At 36.2% G+C, this 22,494-nt stretch overlaps 3 protein-coding genes across 5 annotated transcripts in view; 1 reads left to right on the forward strand and 2 right to left on the reverse strand.

Annotated features, from left to right (window-relative positions):
• Window positions 1-866: 866 nt before the first annotated feature.
• PpV (Protein phosphatase V) lies at window positions 867-4,921 on the forward strand. Its single transcript, XM_034985535.2, has 6 exons — window positions 867-1,129; window positions 1,392-1,537; window positions 2,173-2,314; window positions 2,819-2,973; window positions 3,853-3,965; window positions 4,653-4,921. The coding sequence occupies exons 1-6, from the start codon at window positions 962-964 to the stop codon at window positions 4,841-4,843; spliced, it is 915 nt and encodes a 304-aa protein (XP_034841426.1). The 5' UTR covers window positions 867-961; the 3' UTR covers window positions 4,844-4,921.
• Window positions 4,922-5,859: 938 nt separating this feature from the next.
• Window positions 5,860-9,527, reverse strand: eIF3i (eukaryotic translation initiation factor 3 subunit i). Its single transcript, XM_034985533.2, has 5 exons — window positions 9,391-9,527; window positions 9,065-9,291; window positions 8,090-8,222; window positions 7,000-7,167; window positions 5,860-6,489 (listed from the first exon to the last, which is right to left on the reverse strand). Exons 1-5 carry the CDS (start codon window positions 9,391-9,393, stop codon window positions 6,031-6,033), a joined length of 990 nt encoding a protein of 329 aa, XP_034841424.1. The 5' UTR covers window positions 9,394-9,527; the 3' UTR covers window positions 5,860-6,030.
• Window positions 9,528-10,452: 925 nt separating this feature from the next.
• LOC117997287 (hormone receptor 4-like) overlaps window positions 10,453-22,494 on the reverse strand; it is a 133,966-nt gene continuing 121,924 nt past the window's right edge. For all 3 annotated transcript variants that reach the window (XM_069497984.1, XM_034985532.2, XM_069497983.1), the window contains 2 exons: window positions 16,690-16,805; window positions 10,453-15,913 (listed from right to left, as the gene is read on the reverse strand). In XM_069497984.1, the coding sequence (XP_069354085.1) occupies window positions 15,833-15,913; window positions 16,690-16,805 (197 nt within the window). In that variant the 3' untranslated portion in view covers window positions 10,453-15,832. The remainder of the gene's footprint in view (window positions 15,914-16,689; window positions 16,806-22,494) is intronic.

The raw sequence follows: 22,494 nt of genomic DNA on the forward strand, positions 1-22,494 counted from the left end.
GTAGTCTCAGATGCGAACTTGGTATTTTTAAATCAAAGGAGCGCAATTTCGAGCGAAATACATGGACGTTGGGGCCGATTCTCTTGCACACAATTTCTAAGTCTAAACTAAACTAAATTAGCAAGTCTAAATCTAGTGCTATCTTTTTCCGCAAGCTACATTATGAAAGGGATAGCAATAGATTTAGACGTGTCATTTTAGTTTAGAGATTGTGTACAACGGAATTAACCACATTGTAAAGCTTGCCCCACACGAGTAAACATCAGAAATGCAAAGAGTATTATAATATACAGGGAATGCAGTAATGCCTCATCTGTCCATAAAATGTCTGCGTAACTGCGTTATTAATACGCAATTCGTATAAAGCTTGACGTTGTGCTGGGTCTGTGTCGCGAAGTGAACCGGAAGAAAGTGGGGTACGGAATACGGATGGAAACCGGCTGAATTTAGCAATTTTGCAAACTGCGTACAGTACGCGGCCTCAAGTAATATAAATCGACCTTACTGGGGTTTACCTTTACACCGAAGTGACGCGCTGCCTCGCGTGTATTGGCATTTGGCTCTCAGATACCTATAGCTACGCTGATTGTTAATTTTAAATGATAGGTACTTAGTACGTATGTTAAGACAGACAGACCGAGGGACGGACGGACGAATAAACCCAAATTCAGCTATGTCTGTGCACCAACCTTGCTGTGATTACCTATAACTCTATGGCACCAACATGATGTTCTATCTGATAATAATCTATGGTTCTATCAAATGCTTAAAAAGGGGTAGAACCCAGAGCCGTAAAATCAGTAAAAAAAAAGTTCTATCAATTTTAACACTGACAGTGACAGTGATTTCTCATTTTTTGAATGATTTTGAAATCCAACTTTATTGAACTTGAAGGACAGTTTTTCTCGTTTTGTATGCGTTTTTTGCACTTTTGTTGTAGAATTTATATTGTCAGACAAAAATGATGGGTGATGTAGATAAGTGGATTGAAATCGCCAAGAGATGTAAATATCTGCCAGAAGATGATCTTCGGGAGCTTTGTAACATCGTTTGCGAGTTGCTACTGGAGGAGCCAAATGTTCAGCCGGTACAAACACCTGTAACCGTATGCGGAGATATCCATGGCCAGGTATATTAGTTTTTTATGGAATATGTTAATTTGCTTTATTTAAATATGAAGGTTTTAGAGGCTTTATACAAACTGAAATCAATGTATACTCACCTAATACTATTTGTGGGTGTCTAGTACCAAAATAATTTGATTCCTATAAAAGTTTGACATAAATCTTTCTGATAAATTAGATAACTTACTGGCTAAATCATAGCCATTTCTGTTACAACCAATATGCTATAACAGGCTCATCAATTGAGTAGTGTACATTTAATTTCAGTTCTACGACTTAGAGGAACTATTTCATATAGGTGGTCAAGTGCCAGAAACTCAATATATATTCATGGGAGATTATGTGGATAGAGGATACTATAGTCTCGAAACTCTTACCTTACTAATGGCACTTAAAGCAAGGTATCCTGACAGGTTAGTGTTTAATTATTACTCTATGACTGTGTCATTGTGTATAAACATGTATCTGATCTTGATGATGTCATGATTCAAGCAAAAGGTTAATGCAAGATGCAAGTTAGTAGAAGAACACATTCCCATTTCACATTAGACATTGTGGCTAATTCCGTTGTACACAATCTATAAACTAAACTAAAATGGCACGTCTAAATCTATTGCTATCCCTTTCATAATTTACTTGCGGAAAAGGATAGCATTAGATTTAGACCTTAGTTTAGTTTAGAGATTGTGTACAAGAGAATCGGCCCCAATGTCGTGCACTTTTTTTTTAAACTATCAACAAGGAATGTTTAACAAGTCAAGGTTTACATGATGTGTATCATTCCATCTACTTATCAATAAGGTATAATAGTGTTCCTATAAATAATAGTGCATCATATTTTATAGAAACACTCATTAAGAATTATTAGTGTGGTTCTCTTGTCACCACTTTTTTGTCTGTTTGTATCACATTATTTAATTCATATTGCCACCCCACCATATTATTTTAAATTTTTGGGATTTTCGCAAATATATGATACCTTATAACTGTGTTTATTAAGTATGTATTTACTTCTTAATTTTATGCAACAATGTGATAAAACTTTCAGGATATATTTACTCAGAGGGAATCATGAAACATGTCAAATAACAAAAGTTTATGGGTTCTATGATGAATGTCTTAACAAATATGGGAATGCGAATGCATGGAAGGATTGCTGCAGGGTTTTTGACTTGCTTGCAGTAGCGGCTGTAAGTATAAGGCTAGAGACAAATCAATTGGAAATTATCTTCAGTGTCTCGTCTGCGCTGATACAGTGCAACAACGCTCTCTTGGCGCGTGGCGAAAATCGGAACTAACGTTCCCGTCAAGTGTCCCCTTTGTTCTTGTTTGAATAGTCTGAGCCTTTGTTCTCCAACAGCGCCCCCCTGTCAATGTCATTTAAGTGCCAAAAGAGCCTTGTTGCACTGTATGTCTGTCATGTTTCAATGTGTCACATGTTCATGAACATCGACCTTTAGAAGGAGATAGCAGAGTTGTAGAGCACCTTCTCTGTCATTGAGTCCGATAAAACATATAGGTATGAGTGACAGAGACAACGCTCTACAAAGCCATTCTTAAGTCTAAATGTCATTTTAAAGGCCAATGTACATTACTTTCGGCCGCGTACTGTACCATTTAAAAATCAATCACTGCTTACCTGTTAAGACTTCACAAGGAAAATTAATTGTCAATATTTAAATATTTATTTACAGTTAATAGATGAAACAGTATTGTGCGTCCATGGAGGACTATCTCCGGAAATATCAATGTTAGATCAGATCAGATGCATCGACAGAAACCAGCAAATACCACACAAAGGTGCCTTTTGTGACTTGCTTTGGTCTGATCCAGCTGATGTTAAGTTGTGGTAATTAATTTAATTTTTTATAGACTTTAAGCTATTTAACATAAAACTTAAAAGCCGGTACATTCATTGTATTTACTATTATGTACCATTGGTATGACAATTGACACATGCAAGAAATTAAGGTTGAATATGACACATGTCGTCTGAATGGTCCCCTAAAGAATCTATCTATCCTATGTAATCTATCTTGAGTATGGATTCCAGTGTTAATGTCCCACTGTTTTTTTTTTTCTTTTTAATAAGAATATTAGCCATGTTAAATGACTAATATTCCCCTTTCCTCTCCAATTAAGCGTCAGGCTTGTGCTAGGAGTAGGTACGACAATAGTGCAACGGGCGGGGTTTGAACCGTCGACCTCTCGGTTTTCAGTCCACTCCTATACCGGTTGAGCTATTGAGGCTCTTATTTGCCAGAAGCGTCCTTTCTGATAGCAACTCTTCTGGCGCAGTGTTGAGGGCTTTGGTCTTATGACCAAAACCTGGCACTTGGCAGTGCTGGTATGGGGTTAACTTAAGCCTCGAGCTCCCTGGCACAGTGGTCGTATTTGTGGGAGGTCCCGGGTTCGATTCCTGGCAGGGATTTGGAATTTTATAATTTCTAAATTTCTGGTCTGGTCTGGTGGGAGGCTTCGGCCGTGGCTAGTTACCACCCTACCGGCAAAGCCGTGCCGCCAAGCGATTTAACGTTCCGATACGTTGCTGTGTAGAAACCAAAGGGCATGGGTTTATAAAAAAAACTGCCATACCAGGTTAACCCGCTTCCATCTTAGACTGCATCGTCACTTACCACCAGGTGAGATTGCAGTCAAGGGCTAACTTGTATGTGAATAAAAAAAGTAATATTTTTATCACTTTATATAATAATGCTGTAATTCCTAGGTCTGTAAGCCCCAGAGGAGCAGGATGGTTGTTTGGCAGCTATGTCACAGAGCTATTTATGAATTACAATAATTTGAATCTAATATGTCGAGCACATCAGCTTGTAAATGAAGGTATGTACTCATAGTGTTTAAGGTCCATGGATTCCTGTGTGAATTCTCTGATTTTTCAATGTTTTAGTGTCCATATCAAGGATGCATGCTATACTTATCTGTGATTTCGTCCATTTGGATTAAGATTTCCTAAAAATCCTGTGAGTTTTGATTTTTCGGAACAAAGAATAGCCTATGTCCATCCCCTGGGATGTAAGATGGGAATCTGTACCAAAATTCGTTTAAACGGATGGACCGTGATAACGTAGTAGACTGACAGACACACTTTCGCATTTATTATAATTTACCCGCCCGCGACTTCGTCCGGCAACTGTTTGATTTTCCAGGATAAAAAGTACCATATGTCCTTCCCCGAGATACAAGCTATCGTTGTACCTAATTTTGTCAATATCAGCTGAACGAATGGGCCGTGAAAGGCTTGCAGAGAGACAGACGGACAGACAGACACACTTTCGCATTTATAATATTAGTATTAGTATGAAAGTACGGATAGTACGCGACAGGTCTCGATGGCAATCGGGGTGGGTACGCCCCGCACACCCGCAAAAGTCCGGGTGACATGCGGGTGTGCGAGGCGTCCCTTCGCCTCATACCTCGACTGCCATCTCGACCTGTCGCGTATTATACTAAAGTAGGTAGGTATATATGAACAATATACATGGCTATTATAATTTTTTTTTGTTTTAGGTTATAAATATATGTTTGATAAGCGATTAGTCACAGTGTGGTCTGCACCAAACTATTGCTATAGGTGTGGCAATGTAGCCTCAATATTGGAGTTCAAGACTGTCAATGACAGAAACGCTAAAATATTTCAAGCAGTACCCGATAGTGAAAGAGAAGTCCCGCCGCAGCACACTACACCTTACTTTCTATAAATTAAGCTTAATGTTACTTAAGTATTCCAAGTAATTATATCAGATTTTGTATAGTAAATTGTTGTATATTAAAAATAAGCTTTTATTTCTCATCTCTTTATCTATAACAGCCTACTATGTAAGTTATATCAAGTTATTCTGTTCCACTGATCACAAATGGCCTGACCCTTCGGCGGTGTTCCCATTAGATTACAACATGGGGGTATTCAAGGGGCGGATCAACAAATTCCTGAAAGGGCGGCAACGCATTGGTGGTTCTCTGGTACTGCAAATGTTCATGGGCGGCGGTAATCACTTAAGCGCGGATTAGGCTGCCTGTCCACTGGTGCGGAGCGGAGCGGAGATGTGTATTGTTGACCAATCAGAGTTTTGTCAGATAACGGAATGAAATTATCACGTTATTTATCGACAATCTGATTGGTTTGCTCAACACATCTCCGCTCCGCTCCGCACCAGTGGACAGGCAGCCTTAGGCCGTAATCCGCCTGCTCGTTTGCTCGCCATTTTTATTAAAAAAACAAAAAATACAGTATACTTTCTACTAAACTTGTGATATAGTGGCCTTAGTATGAGATTTTATATCCCAACATTGATAGGATTCGAGCATTGAAATACAATTGTCAAGACTAAAATGGATCTAAGCTGGTTGATTTAAAGTAAAACATTCAATAATTCCCGATTTTAATTTGGCAAGGTTTCTGCTCTGCCTGTAGATGTATGGACGAACTTTGGCTTCAAGTTCATTAATTAACAGGGCTAATAAGGTCCATTTTACTTATACGCTGAAATAGAATAGAATAGAAATATTTTTTATTTAATTAAACTTTTACAAGTACTTTTGAATCGTCAAACGGCATTCTGAACCAGTGGTAGATGAGCATTGACCACTGGTTCGAAATGCCTTTCCTAAGATAAGCATTTTGATGCTCGAATTCTATCAATATTGGCGAGATGAAAAATCTTTTACTAACCCTACAGACCAAGTGTATAAGGCCAATCGAATACAATAAAAAACATTTTTAGGAAAATTGTTTATTTTGTGAAAATGACAATGAGGTTCGTATAGGTAATTATCACCCTTTATATTAGTCAAGAATCAAGGCCTTTATGAAATTTTTCGATTCAGCATAGTATAATTTTTTTATCCAATACTGTATGATTTTATCAAAGTAGCTTATAGTTTTATTTTAATCCCTGTTGTAATCGAAAGTATAATCGAAATAGGATTGATCAAAACTTTGCACTCGCACGTAACCGTCCTCGCCACCAGATGCAAAACTCTTGCCATCGGGATGGAATGATAAACTGTTGATTGGTCCAAAGTGGCCTTTGACACGACCAAACTCTTCTTCAAAGACAAGGTGGAAGAATCGGGCGTCAAACTTTCCTTGTCTAGTTGATGTTGTTGTTACCTCCATGGCGTCTTGGCCTCCACCGAGTACCACATGGTCTAAAATAGGACTGAGAGCAGCTGAGTTCACTGGACGTTCAGTTTTGTACTCTTTGAGGAGTTCAAGGGAGCTAGTGTCGAACAGTTTGGCGGTTTGATCCTTGGAAGCTGTGATGAACATGGTGCCGTCACGTGAAAGCTGCATGTCATTGACCTGATGTGTGTGTTCCTTGATTGAATGCAATTTTTTGCCAGTCTGTAAAAAATATTATATTTTGTGTTAATTAATCTTTAAGAAGCTATACCATTAACATTTTGAGTTGGAAAGAGAGACATATTAACATCTGTTGGCCTTAAATAAATGTAATGATGATGAGATGATGATTTAAAAATGAGAGGGTTCCGTACTATAGTCTTAATTTTTCGTCATTTTATACAATAAATCAAAAACTTATGCGAAAAAAGACTGTTCTTGAATCTACAGGTACCCTTTCATATGATACCCCACTTGGTATAGTAATCTTACTTTGAAAGTTAAAAATACTAATTATTCACTCATGAACACGTTTTAATATTTTTTTGTGATATTTTAACCACAAATTTTCCCTTTACTTGCTACCTGACAACATGATTCTAGGTCAACGGGAAGTACCCTATACGTTTTGTTGACAGACACAACAGACAGACAACAAAGTGATCCTGTAAGGGATCCTTTTTCCTTTTAAGGTACGGGACCCTAATAAAATGAAAGTTTAAAATGAAATACCCTTAAATCCCATTGGATGATATCACCAGCTTCATGACCAGTGATGATAGTCTCATCCAGGGTGCCCCACACCATTGACGTCACTTTAGAGTCTGTGATTTCCCACTTCAGTATTGGAGCTTGGGTTGACAGGGACTCGTCAACTGTCCTTGTGTCTATGACGAAAACCTGCAAGATGAACCATATTCACTTGATGGTACTAAGTCAGTTTCACCTTCACACAAGTGCCAACAACTGTACAAAGTTTCAACTCAATCAGATGAACAAAATGTGAATTTAATTTTATATAGGTAATACAAGATTATGTTCAGGAAATGTGGAAGAATAGTCACTGAATTGTTACCGAAATTAGCCATACAGCTTTATGGGGTTGTTTTAAAACTAGGACAGGAGTAGCTAGCACATAAATTATCACATTCATATTCATATTAAATCAAGAAATATCACAATTGTTGTAATTTGCTTAATTTATAAATAGTTTCTAGTAAGACTAGTCAAGCTGGTTGATAACAGAAATGCTGCATAAATCATTATTACTATTTTAATAAATTGTTGATTGGCTAAATTAATGATATTTTTATTGCAACAATGCATTGTAACCAATAGTGAGCGAGTGTCGGCCAATCAGAGTGATTGCCATCAGTCATCACTGTACTGTAGCTTCCAAATTGCAGCAATAGGCTCCTACGGGTAATTTCCTAACTCGTTATCGTACATGATAGCCATCAAGCTCATTTTAAGCCCAGGTCTTGGTCTTCAGTTGCTGCTTCACTGAGTGACACTAAAACATTTTTTTCATAGAAAACCTGGATTGAAAATAAAGTTAAATGAGCTCAGTGAAGTGAGAATCACCCCGCTGAAGTGGTTGTGATCATCACATAGTAGGTCATCATCTTCACTCTGGGCTGGTTTCCTCACTTAAACTTTTCCATCTGTTGATCACAAAGTAGGTGTCAAACCTTAGTGCTTTACCAACTTTATTGAAACTGTCATACCCTTTCCAGGTTAGCCCCTACCATCTTAGACTGCACTTACCACCAGATGAGTCACAGTCAAGGGCTAACTTGTATAGAAAAAAAAACAGTCTTACCTCACAAGGATGTCCCATAGCCTTGTCAGTAGTGTAGGCGGCTTGATAGGCACTAAAACTGAAGTTACATGTCCTCACAGAAGAATTTGTTTTAACTGTTGCTATGTTTTTACCAGTTTCCAAATCCCATAATCTATAAAAGAATATAATTAGTTAAATATTAGCTGACCCGGCGAACTTCGTACCACCTAACAGTCTTCCTTTCGCCTTTTTCAGATTTTTTTTTACATTTTTCTCTCCATAAGAACCATCCCCGTACTTCAAGGAATATTATGAAAAAAGAATTTGCGAAATCGGTTCAGCTGTTCTCGAGATTTGCAATGAGCAACACATTTAGTGATTCATTTTTATATTATAGATTTATTTCAAAAGCAGATGTTTTAGTATCTGCAATTGTGGGACTAAGTAAGTATAAGAAGTTACGTTTTTGTGACTAGAGACTGATCACAGCATCAAAATCATGTATTACATAAACTGATTTGATGTTGCACCAAGATGTACCAACTTGTGGTAGTGTGCCAGATCCACTAAACTTAATCTCTGATAAATAAGATCAAATTAAATGAGCAGAGTTAAAAAGTTAAATTGCAGCTGACTTCAAGAAAACAAGTAAGTTGCCATTGCTGATGCTATAGAAATCACATAAATGTGTAAGTGTTAAACTACTAAATAGTTAAATACATAAACACTTGACTGATATACTCCCCAAATACAAGAGGCATGCTTAGAATATGCAATAGAACTGAATCAGTCATATCAAAAACCACATCATAAGTCCAATTTTTCTCAAAAATTTCGAAATTCGTTTGCTTGTATATAGCAGTTAAAACAGTTTTCATTGATTCCTGAATAATTCTAATTGAGTGACTAATGCAGTTTTTGAAATGACTGATTCAATTCCAAACACTCCAAAAGTGTTCCACAATGTTTATAACTAGTAAAACTAATCCATAAAGATAGATAGTCTATAAATACCTGCAAGAGCTGTCTCCACCGCCCGTGATAAGATGAATAGTTTCCCAGTCCACATCAAGGCACCATACCACACCACCATGACCATTGAATGTGCCCAGACGTTCTCCGTTTAAGGACCACCATACATTGGGCTTAGAGTCCTTGGCCGCGGAAAACAACAAGTCTCCTTCACGGTTATACTTGATTTGGGTTATGGCACGCTCGTGCCCTTGCAGCATCAAAGGTTTCTACAAATCCAAGAAAGGTGTTAGTTACTCCAGCCCGAAAGAAATTAACGATTTCATAAAATGCACTGAGTTTTTGCACATTGTTGTGAATTAACTTACCATGTTTTATGTGATTTATTGCAAATTAAATAAGAGAAAATCACAAAATGCTGATTAGTGACATGTGGCGGCACTGTGACGTATTTTTGACAGAGCAGAGGATGTCATTTTGAAGTGTTTGACATTCCTTTCTACGTAGTTTACATTAAGTGAATACCTTCTAAAATTAATTATAATTATTTCTAATTTTTCAAAGTAACAATTGATTATATTTTAGATATATATGTCTTACTGTAATATTTATTTATACGTGTAGTTTTACTTATTTTTTAAGATAAATAATCTCACCACTACTCGGCACTAGATGGCGTTAAATTAGATTATCATTTTAGATACCTATAGCTGATAATTTTTTTAGGGGTGTTTGATCTCTATGGTTTTGATGTACTATATACGGACGCCAAATAAACTTGTCACTACACGACACTAGATGGCTGCTCTAGGCTCTAAAATTTAAACCCAACCAGAACCAAACCAACTAAAAATCTCAAATGTACCAATGCGTAGTTACGACGACAATTATTCTGTGAGTATCAATTATTGTTTTCCGCTTTGATTGAACCAATATTATATCTACACTTATAAGTTATAATACACGACCATACACGACAGTCTTGCCACTTGACAATCACTCTATAGTGTCCATGTGTGTTTACCAATGGTTCCTCCGCGACACCGAGTTGCAAATCTTCGGTGTCGCTCAGTGCCGCTTCGCTGCCATCATAAATTGCTTGTCGCTTGTCGTGTAAATTAAATGCTATTGACATATAGGTATCAATATTTGTGTCCAGGTGTCAATGTCGTAGTGTATACCAAGCTACATCATCATCAATCGTCGCGCCGGCTCACTAAAGAGCATGGGTCTCCTCTCAGAGTGAGAATGGTTTTGGTCACTTTGCTTGTGCTGTAAGACAGGTTCGTGTCAAATTTCATGATTCTAGGTCAACGGGAAGTACCCAATAGATTTTGATACCCATCACCGGTCTTGATAGACACGACAGATATACAGACAGACTACGAACTTATTGGGTTTATACTTTATAGCAAAAATAAAAGGCATAATATTTCACATACATTTTATTCTCTTAAGTTATTAACCATTGATTTCCAAGAGTACAACTAAAAAACAAATTAAAGTACAAACACGTTATGCATCGCTAACTAAACACAACTGTAGGTAACTTCTCTTGGCAAACCAGTTCATCCATTGACTAACATAACACCCGGCGCACCACGAACGAGACGTATAAACCGATACAAATATCAGAATCATCATCAATACAAACATTGTATACTAACTTGGTCAAAATGTATAACAACAGCCTTCATCCAACATACAGTGTGATTGACTAAGTGTAAACCCTAACTGGAGCGAACCCAACTAAATGTAATGCACACTCAGTCACTCTGAACTTAATGAAATCTATGTCATAATCTATTGATACCTTGAGGCACTTTTGAGACTGCGTGGTAGATAACAATAACTTGACGGTCGCTTTTTAAACATAAACGGTACCATAATTTTATTTAGACCCCAAATCATCAATACAAGCGAAACGTGTTTGTGAAATCGTAACAAAAACACGAAGTAACTTGTAGAATAGATATCCAATATAGATATATATGTATTTTATATACTTAGATTTCAAATATCCATCTTTGACATTACATTACATACAACAAACACTCATCAACGTTTCGAAATATATATTCTCTTACGGATTTACACTCATTTATTTTTATAACTATATTTAAATTACAGCATCTACTGTACACAGATCGACCCTACTTCAATCCGAAGTATAAGAAACGCAAGTTTTTACACAACAAATCTTATGCTTAGAATGTGAAAATATTTCGTCACGATATGGACTGTAAAGAAAGTGTGAAATGCATTAAGTTCAAGTTACACCCTTAAAAATATATTAACATTATTACTGTTTATTTATTACTATTACATATCAGTCAAAATATTTTCGCGATATCCGAACTAAATAATAGGTCTACGATAAATGGCCGACTTCCGAAACACTTGATGTAAGATGGTATGAAAATGTTCAGGTTTGTACACACTATTAAGTGGTAGTTAGTTTACATAGTTGGTTATTAATAACATCTTAATTCTTAAAGTATTCTGAAGTCGAAACCATCAGTAGAGTAGTCCATTAGTTTATAATTTTATACTATCAGAACATTGAGACCAACGACTATAAATATAATATCCAAATCAGTACTTAAGCAGAAAAGTTTTTGCGATCTAACGATATTAGCGGCAAATAATTCACGTGATAGTACGGAGAAATGAAAGTTCACCAATAGAGCAGCTTTGAAATTAGGAGAGCAACGAAAAGCGAATGGCTACTTTACACGTAGTTTAGTTTTTATTTACAAATAATTGTAATAGCCTCAGTGGGCTTTTCGTTTACTATTCTAATTAGGTACTCGCCAGTAATGCGCCAATTTCCTCGTTACTCACTAACAATACTATCCTTTGTACAACGCCAATAACATCCTTACAAGCTAGATTTTACCTTTGATACTTTGCCGTTAGTTTCGCCTTAACTATGCTATTAACAAAATAAGTGTCAATATTACTTACATAGACATTATCGTTAACACATTAGTAGAACGATACACGACTCGCGGTTAAAGTTAAACTTACTATTTCCGTCATACACGATTAAAAATCTATAAAGGCATCTTTACCTCAGACTTTAAATTTAACACCTTCGTTTTGATGGTGTTTATATCGACTAATTTATTATAATTTAAGTTAGATATAATAATTGAATAAATAAATATTATATGAAGTTTGAAACCCAATAAATTATCAGTAGGTTTAGCCTACTTTGGGGCGTGCGCTTATCAAAGAGTAATAATGAATTTATTACACACGTCGAATTAAAAAACGCGACGCGCAATTTTTAAATAAACTATCACTGTTTATCACAAACAACTAATATTTTCACGAATGTTATTAACTTAATAAAACATAATATATAACAAAATTATTTTAAAATCTATTTAGGCATTTAATGGCAGTGTCGTAACCGGTTGTTTTGGAACTAATTATAATGTACAAAACGCTATAGTATCCACTAAAACTTAACAGCTAATGGTAACGCAATGAGGAACGGACACGTCTCGCTCATTCAGGTAACAGGATCAATTAGACGATTACAAAACATTTTGTAATATCGATTGATTTTTATGCTACTATTATAAAGCTCCCAAGAATAGACAGCTCATGTGTTTTACTGTAGTCCGTATTATATTTTACAATTGACGAGGCTGCCGTGATATTATTGTGTTGTTAACACATATTTTTTATTTCAGTCAGAAAAATGAAATCTTTTTCGGATTCATAATTACATGTTTGGACTTTGGAGTACGTGGATTTTAACTTGACTTTTGCGAAAGATTATATAAGATTCATTTGAGAACTGTGTATTTAATATATTGTATTGTAACCACAGATAAGTGAATATCTGTGATTGTAACAGATCAATGCAATCTAAACATTATATTATTGTTATTTATTTTTCTCTGAATGTTTGTCCTGTATAAATAAAAAATCCTGTGTTAGAAAAACTGCAAGCCAGTGGCTAGTGTCAGTTATCACAAGTGTTACCCTTTAGATAAAATATAATTTAAGTCACTGGAGAAATACACATATTTAAATAACATCAATAGTCATTTAACGGGGTACGGAAATATAAATACAAAAAAACGGGTCGAATTGAGAACCACTTTCTTTTTGGAACTAACTATAATTCTTTTAAAGCTATAACTACATTATAGCTATTGAGTGTTATTTAAATACAGTAGTTACTGTGGTAGTCGTATCAAAATATATACGTATATATAAAGAATACTTTTATCCGAAAAATCTGCGATGCAGCCAAGGCTACGCCACTGGATAAAGTAATGTATGTATTAAAAAGTTTATTGAAATTGATATTTATTAGATCTAAGGTGTGAATAATAATAATTAATAAACCTAAGTCCTTAGAACGAACTTTTTGGTTGTAATTGCTTACATTTTTAATTTGACATTATTCGTCATTTCTAATCTAATGGTAACTGTTCACCGTTGCTGGAACGTTTACAATTAATTTATATAACATTAACGAGTAAAAGCTTGTATACACCTCGCGATCTTTCACAGCTTTCAAACGCTGTAATAGCAGTATACTACAATGAGTTGCTTATATGCTTAATGCTTTACATTTGATAAAAACAATTGTTTTGGTAAATGTTTACATCATATACTGTATGTATTTTGGGATCATATCTGTTAATCATGTGTGCTTTTAAATAATTTGTGATGCAATGTATCTAAAATGTTTGAATTTTATGATATTTTTTTCACTGGATCTTAGGTAAGAATAATGTACCTTTGTGATGTTTTAATATTTGAAAATGTATATAAATTGTAAAAGTTATTACAGTACAAGAAATATTTATACTATTATAGTTGAATTCTAGTTTTTTTAAGCTAATAAAATTTTTGATAAAAAATCGCGCTGTGTATACGAACCATAATATCATTGCTATCAAAGATAATAACATTTAAGTAGGCAGTGGTTAAAGACAGTGACGTAGTTAGTTAATCAGTTTGTTACTTACAATTAATGGCTATTTAAGACTAAATGTTTACAATGATTTATTACTAATGTGTGTTAATATGATGTTATGTACTTACCAGGTGATGTCGAGTAATGTTATTATATGAATTAGTTAATGTTAAGTTTTGGTCAAGACTACTAAGTCAGCGGTAAATGAAGATGAAATTAAATTAAATGTGTGATACTCAGAGTTGGATTCTTTTTTTTGAAACTTTTTGAAACGGGCGGTACATACTGACAATAATTACATATTTAGAATTGAATTGAATGAAATAAATACATAAACCCCAGAGGAAATACACCTTATCTATTTATTTAAATTATTACTTATATTGTTTTAACAAAAAATATACGTGTTTAATAATATCTTCACTAGCAATCGAATTGAATCCAACTCAGATGATAAAATATAAAGCATCACTATTAATAGTTCAAGGAATGCTACGGTGCTTAACGTTGATCAATTTACCTGATTGTTCATCTGGCATCGTTAAAAAAATAATTTAAACAAATGTTTTTGCCTATATTGCACACGGGATACAATTAATAATTCATAGCGGTAAAATAGCCACGCAGTCTTCGACTAATGTACTTGTTACAATTTTGTTACATACTCGTTAAACCAAGACAAGAAACTGATGTAAAAATTACTGAATAATGTGACTTGAGAGATAATAACGATAAGATACGGATGTCTGATGAAAATTAATGGAATTGAGCATAAATTACACTTGAACACATCAAAGGAAGCAAAATATAACACGATAAGTAAATCTTTGAACCGTCTCCAACCAAAGCATCCGTTCTTCAAGCGAAAGACACTTCAAGAATTTACGAGATGCGCGTACCTACTAGAAACACGCCTCTACTGGTTACTTAAATCTACTTAGACCAGAGTAAAGTAAGTTTTAGAACGACAATATATGCACAAGTGTCTTGCGAAATATTGGCAATAAAAATGCATAAGTTGTGACTATAGAAACTAGCGCGAATCCGCGCTACGACATAATAGCGTAAAAACAGTACAGTTGTATACAAGCAGTCTTGGTAAACACTGAGAGTAGGTACTTAGTGCTACTTACAATACGAACAAGTCAAGGTATAAAATAAAATTAAAAATCCTCGATATTACACGCCAGCGACAAGTCTACCGGTTTAACCCTACACGATATAAAATGCAAACTAAAACAGCAATATTTCATTTACAACTCTCTCTATAAACAACGAGCTTAACTACAATTCTAACTAGAAAAATTATATTCTATATTTACAGAAATAATATATTATGCGATCTCCGACTGACGAATTTAATAGTAACATAATTATATATTTTACTCTATCAATAACACTAAGTAGTGTACACTACCACGTATAAAACACGCATCCGAGTCCCTGGTTCTAATTAAATAATAGCTAGTTTTAATTATAAATCAGTCTGTCAATTGGGACGTTTTATTTCCTCTAATAAACAATAAGCCAATACACACATCGATTCAACAAGGGTAGATATAACGTACCGCACTATCCTCGCACTCTGCTTATCACTCATTGCAAAAGTTTCTCAGTTCTCACTAGAGTCCTCGCACTAGGCGAACGCTCAGCGCGCGCGTCCTGTCCCCGCAGCCGGGTCGGTGGTGGCCCAGGGCGCCTCATTCATTCCAAGTGTTTATTGTCGATGCCCGACGGCGGTGCTGGGCGGTGAACACAGGGCGGTGCAGTCAAGTGACGAGGGCGGTGCACGGGCGCGGTGCGGGTTGCGGGCGGGGGGTCTGTCGCTCGTACATCGAGAACTAGACACCCTGCTGCGCCATGTACTATCTGATCTCCGCCGAGTTCAGCACGAATGGTACGTAGAACATTTTACTCTCTAGTAACAGGTTCGCCGCCGCTTGAATCTGAAAGTGCACGTCGTGAGTCAGTACTCTAATGTTTCGCTTTCGGTTTCAAATGCTCTTGCTTACTTTCTACACGAACTGGTTTACAATTATGTATTGTATTGTACTTTAGAAATGGATTATTTTGATAGCATTTTGATGTTTAATAACCAACTTATTCTCTTTCTATTTTCAAAATATATTACGAACATTACGTAAATGTAATACATGTATATTCAAAATGTATGTAAATTTAGGTATGAGTGTGGGAATAATATTATAGGTAACTCTTCGCGACTTCGTTCAGCGAAAATACTAATCCTTTTTATTCCCTATCCCGTGGGAATTTTGGACAATTCGGTCTTATTCCTTGTCCACATTATAAAGGGAACCTCTGTGCAACATTTCAGCTTTCTAGGTTTGGACTTTGGGCTGGGTATAGATGAGTCAGTAAGTGAATCGCGACTTTTCTATCCATTCTAATATAACAAATGCGAAAGTGTCCGTCTATCTATCTGCTAGCTTTTCACGACCCAAAAGTTCAACCGATTTTGATGAACTTGGTACAGAGTTATAGCTTACATCTCGGGAAAGGACATAGGAGATGCTTTTTATCCCGGAAAATTAAAAACCTAAATCCACGCGGGTGAAGTCGCGGACATCTAGTATGTTATATTTTAAGATATACCAAAATTTGATATATTTTAGTATATCTAAAAATATATTTATTTTAATTATTCAGAGATCTATTCACTTATTCATATCATAACTTAGATGTTGATAAAAGTCATGTCTACCTCGGGTATCCTCGCGAACAGCTCTTGCAACCTCCCGGGATGGTGGGGCGCGGCATGCTCTAGGTAGCTGCGCAGAACTTGCACGTATCTATCTTGAATACTCTCTAACTCCACTTCTGAAAAGAATAAACCATTTTAAAACTGACAATGATGCAGCTTACTTTAGTCTACCCTGTCAAACGAACCACGTTTTTTGTCCATGGCAAAATATTGCAATTTAGGTGTGAACTGTGAAGGTGAGTTGTTATCAAATTCTTAGACATTAATGCAGTTTTATTCAGGCTTTTAAAAACACATGAAGCCAATAAATTATGAAAATAACATGAACCAATAAATTATAGTTTTTGAAATAGGTAGTAAGATTCAATGGGGCTAATTCCTTTGTACACAATCTCTAAACTAAACTAAAATGGCACGTCTAAATCTATTGCTATCCCTTTCATAATGTTGCTTGCGGAAAAGGATAGCACTAGATTTAGACCTGTTAATTTAGTTTAGTTTAGAGATTGTGTACAAGAGAATCGGCCCCACTGTTTAGGTAACCTAATATTAAGTAAACCACAAACCGTTGAACGATGAACCAGAGAAGATAGTTTACATTAAAGAAAAAAATTAGTCAGGGAATAAGTTATTTATCTTGATTTTTAACAAAATGCGTACCTACTTGTAAATATAGGTGTATGACTAAGCTAAGCTGATTCCTCCGATTTTTTTCAGTGATTAGTTTTCCTACTCGTCCACAGATGGCGATGAAAGGCGCAGCTGCGGCGCGGCCTAGCAATAGCGTAGAGCGCGCGGTGCGGTGATGACGTCACGCGCTCAGTAGGTCACTCCGATAGCGGGGCAACGACCGCGGCTAGCCGTTGACCTCCGCTCGAGCGCGTTCGCGTCCTCAACCGCTGTTGCCGTCCCGCTCGCACGCGCTTCACGATATTGTACGCATTACGTATGCTCATACCAATTACAAATTAATACCAGTTATAACTTTTCGCTCTCGGTCAATAATGCATACCTACTTGTATTTTATTAATAGCTGAATACAGATTTAATTTTACTAACTATCAGAAGAAAGCCTTTTTTTGCTTTGAATCGCTTTTCTGTGTAGCAACAAATTATTATTTATAGAAGAAACTTACATGGAAATTTTATTGAACATATTTGAAGATTTAAACTTTAGATTTTAAATATATCAGCTTTATTTCGATAGGAAAGGGCATTGTAAAAGTTTATTGGACTAAAGGTCTTGTTGCATGACACGCGGTTAAAGTTACATCACGTACCGTTACCGTTATACTTTGACCGTCAATAAAAGCAATATAAGTTATACAAGTCAGGGTTTAAGATCAAAGTTTGACATTTAACCTTAATCATGGAGGTACCTATAACACCACACAAGCACGTTGTCTTTTTACATGGAGGTTTCATGGAGGTTACATGAAGGTTTTTAAGACCTGGAGGTGCCTGGAGAGTGGTATAGGCTACTTTTTATCCCGGAAAATCAAAGTACAGTACGCGGCCAAAAGTGATGAACATCGATCTTTAGAAGGAGATAGCAGATTTGTAGAGCACTGTCTCGGTCGTTGAGACCGACAAAACGTCATAAGGGTATGAATGACAGAGACAACGCTCTTCAAACCTGAAATGTCATTCTAAAGGAAGGTTCATCATTTTCGGCCGCGTACTGTATTCCCACGGGATTTGGGACTAAATCCACGCGGACGAAATCTCGGGCATCTGCTAATTAAAGCATACCTAATTAAAAAACCGGCCAAGTGCGAGTCAGGCTCGCGCAATGAGGGTTCCGTACTACAGTCGTATTTTTCGACATTATGCACGATAATGCAAAAACTATGATGCATGAAAATAAATAAAAATCTGTTTTAGAATGTACAGGTGAAGACCTTTCATATGATACCCCACTTGATATAGTCACTCACTTCGAAATTATTATTATTAGTTCATGACCACAATTTAATTTTTTTTGTGTGATTTAACCCTAAATTCACGGTTTTCAGATTTTTCCCCAAATGTCAGCTATAAGTTCTACCTACCTGCCAAATTTCATGATTCTAGGTCAACGGAAAGTACCCTGTAGGTTTCTTGACAGACAGACGGACAGACAGACAGACAGACAGACAGACAGACAGACAACAAAGTGATCCTATAAGGGTTTCGTTTTTCCTTTTGAGGTACGGAACCCTAAAAACCTGAATCGATTAAAATTGTCAACACCTACCTAACTGTTAACACCTAGTCAAGTGTAAGTACATGTTACGTAAGCGCCAGCGGGACGAGCGAGGTAGCGACTAATCAGTTTTTTCGCCGCAAGCGCGCGGCAAAAGAGAAAGTTCGCTTCCGCCTCGCTTTTCGCTGAGAGTGAAATGCTGTCCCGTTACAACTGACGTAACCAACTGCCAACTACACGGACCGCGTTGCAGCTCTCCACTACGTAAAGCGATAAATCACAGGTACAACAACCTACAAGTATTTTACATCGCGATTGAACTTTTAACCTTTTGTTTCTAACAAGCTAATTAAAATTTGAACCACATATATCTGTAGGTACTATACATACTAATTAGTAATTACTGTTATACAAGCGAAAGTGTGACCGATTTTCAGCAGATTTAGCTTGCACCGTTTTTTTTAGTGCTACAGGCGGGGTTTGAACCGTCGACCTTTCGGTTTTCAGTCCACTCCATTACCTGTTGAGCTATTGGGGCCGATTCTCTTGTACACAATCTCTAAACTAAACTAAATTAACAGGTCTAAATTTAGTGCCATCCTTTTCCCCAAGCAACATTATGAAAGGGATCGGATAGCATTAGATTTAGACATGCTATTTTAGTTTAGTTTAGAGATTGTGTACAATGGAATTAGCCACATTGAGGCTCTAAACTTACTTTTTATCCCGGAAAATTGAAGAGTTCTCAAGCTATTTTTACCCGACTACGGCAAAGCCAAAAGGAAGGGTTATGATTTTGGCAGTCTATGTATGTATCTATGTGTGTCCCACTGTAGCGGCTTCACTACTCGGCCGATTTTGATGAATGAGGTGTCATTGATTCGTTGTTATGGTCTGGGTGACCATAGGCTACATTTTATGCGAACAAAATTGATCTGACGGATGTTTTTCTTTAAATTATTTATCATGGTTTTTTTTTTTATTATTCTCTTTAATAATGAATTCTATCCCCATAAACTACCGCTATACAAAAAATCACAACATTTTATTACTATAGTCCAAGACCCTTTTCTTTACTTTAGTTTACATGAAAAAAATCAGGATACTATCACAGGCAGGGCTGTGGTCGAATAACCCTTCGCAATACCTAACCGGCACCATAGCACAAATTGTGACAGATTCTCAGTGGTTCTATTAATTGTTTCGGCAAATACCGATTACCGATTTAAAATACCGTAACGTATACCTATTACCCAACTAACATGAACGTAATAATATATTGTCTCCACACACATACCAACACTCACCTACATATAAATACATACACACACACACACAAGCGCTCACAAAACCGCGGAACCATTGCGCAAGCGTTTTCCATTTCACCTCGTAAACACTCTGTTCACTGTAGTTATAACCATCTCACTTGACTATACTACTTTCATTCTTATATCAGTTGTATTATGTACTAGATGATGTCCGCGACTTTGTACGCGTGGATTTCGGTTTTTAAAAATCCCGTGGGAACTCTTTAATTTTCCGGGATAAAAAGTAGCCTATGTCCTTCCCCGGGATGTAAGCTAACTCTGTACCAAATTTCGTCGAAATCGTTTAAATTGTTGGGCCGTGAAAAGCTAGCAGACAGACAGACACACTTTCGCATTTATAATATTAAGTATGGATTGATTTTTCTAACTATGATACAGAAGAGAGTAGTGATATTTAATCAGTTAATCTGAATAATACAAAATACATCTAAATATATAAAAGAAAAAGCTGACTGACTGACTGACAGATCTACCAACGGACAGCTCAAACTACTGGACGTATCAGGCTGAAATTTGAAATGCAGACTACGTTATGATGTAGACATCCGCTAAGAAAGGAATTTTGAAAATTCAACCCAAAAGGGGAGTAAAGTAGGGATTTGAAAATATTGTAGTCCACGCGGACGAAGTCGCGAGCATAAGCTAGTTATACATAAAATAAAAATAAAAATATATCGTCATAATGACAGACGAGTACCTATAAGGTTCTAATGAAGTATAAAAGGGTTACCACTTACAAAGTAAATAATAATTATTTCTGTATATTCTTTGGTTAGTAACCTAAGTCGTTATTGCCTATAAAGCCTATGAAAGTTATTAAATCTTCTGATTTGATTATAACATATTCAGATGATATTATGGATACTAGTTTTCTAAGATAAACTGTTTCATGCGACTTATGCCGTGCTGTGAAAAATAGCTTCTCAAGTTCTGCGCGATAGTAAAACGTAGTAGTACCTACGATAGTAAAAAAAAGTGCATGGGTATAGACAAAGACCTGGAGAGTCACATAGGCTATTTTTTATGCCAGAGAACCAAGGAGTTCCCACGGGATTTTTAAAAACCTAATTCCACGCGGACGAAGTCGCGGGCATCATCTAGTGCATAATACAACTCATATAAGAATGAAAGTAGTATTAGTCAAGTGAGATGGTTATAACCACAGTGACTAAATAAATGCAAAAGACGCTTACGCACACATTTTAGTACTAAATTTTCAAACGCAACGCAACGTCAAAGTGCGTTTCGTTTCAGAAACAGTGTAATTATAACGTGCACGGTGAAAATAATTTTCGAGCGATGTGTGTGTGCGTGCGGCTGACCTACTTACACCATCGATAACGCAGATGTCATGTTTTTCCTGCACTAGCTACGGACGCCTTTGAACATGGACTCGAAACTTTTCTTACACTTTATGAAATAAATACCTACGTAGATATGATATTTTTATATGAGACTAGCTTATTCCCGCGACTTCGCGTGGACTACACAAATTTCAAACCCCTATTTTCCCCCTCTTAGGGGTTGAATTTTCAAAAATCCTCTCTTAGCGGATGCCTACGTCATAATAGCTACCTGCATGCCAAATTTCAGCCCGATTCGTCCAGTAATTTGAGCTGTGCGTTGATAGATCAGTCAGTCAGATTTTATCAAAACCTAAACCTAAAAACAAATTTGATGTTTTCACGGTTTGTAAAACCATACTTACCGGTAAACCGGTTGAATAAGTATTTTGTATGTCAAAATACAAAGTCTTTTAAAAATTTGGTGATTGAAAAATCAGCCGTAATAATAAATTTTAAAATTAAAATCCACTAGGTGTTTTGAAAATATTCTGAGTACTCGTATTATGTATGCAAATATAATGTGCTAAGAGCTTTATCATATTTGCATGCTGAATTACAGAGAAGGGCGTAGTAATTGGATTACGACTTCAAATGCAATTTCACACGCAATTATTTAAATACAATAACTTAAGCAGCCGTCTAACAAAACGGTGTAAATACACGAAAAAATTTTTACAGGAGGAGCAAAAAAGTAAATGAAAGCTTCTGAAACTACACCGTAATTCACGAACTTTGGACTCAATTTCAGTGCAGTTTTATACCGATTTGCTTGCAAATGAATTCAAGTTTACAATCAAAGATCAAAATCATGAACTTAAGGTGACGCAGGACGCTCGACCGAAATTGGCAGCGCACGTGGGTAACGTGTTTGCTTTTCACTTGACATTGTATGAGAAAGTTGAGAGGCACGATGATTATCACTGAAATCAAGCGCGCGAAAAAGGTT

Source organism: Maniola hyperantus, chromosome 4 (genome assembly GCF_902806685.2).
Source record: "Maniola hyperantus chromosome 4, iAphHyp1.2, whole genome shotgun sequence".
In the NCBI taxonomy this organism is placed as follows: Eukaryota; Metazoa; Arthropoda; class Insecta; order Lepidoptera; family Nymphalidae; genus Maniola; species Maniola hyperantus.

Bases quoted from the DNA above. Each gene is read 5' to 3' on its own strand.
- PpV (XM_034985535.2), top strand. From the start codon at position 962: ATGATGGGTGATGTAGATAAGTGGATTGAAATCGCCAAGAGATGTAAA. The intron at 2,974-3,852 runs GTAATTAATTTA...TGTAATTCCTAG, and splicing joins CCAGCTGATGTTAAGTTGTG to GTCTGTAAGCCCCAGAGGAG. The intron at 3,966-4,652 runs GTATGTACTCAT...TTTTTGTTTTAG, and splicing joins ACATCAGCTTGTAAATGAAG to GTTATAAATATATGTTTGAT.
- eIF3i (XM_034985533.2), bottom strand. The intron at 8,223-9,064 runs GTATTTATAGAC...ATTCTTTTATAG, and splicing joins GGTGGAGACAGCTCTTGCAG to ATTATGGGATTTGGAAACTG. The intron at 6,490-6,999 runs GTATTTCATTTT...TATTTTTTACAG, and splicing joins TCATCCAATGGGATTTAAGG to ACTGGCAAAAAATTGCATTC.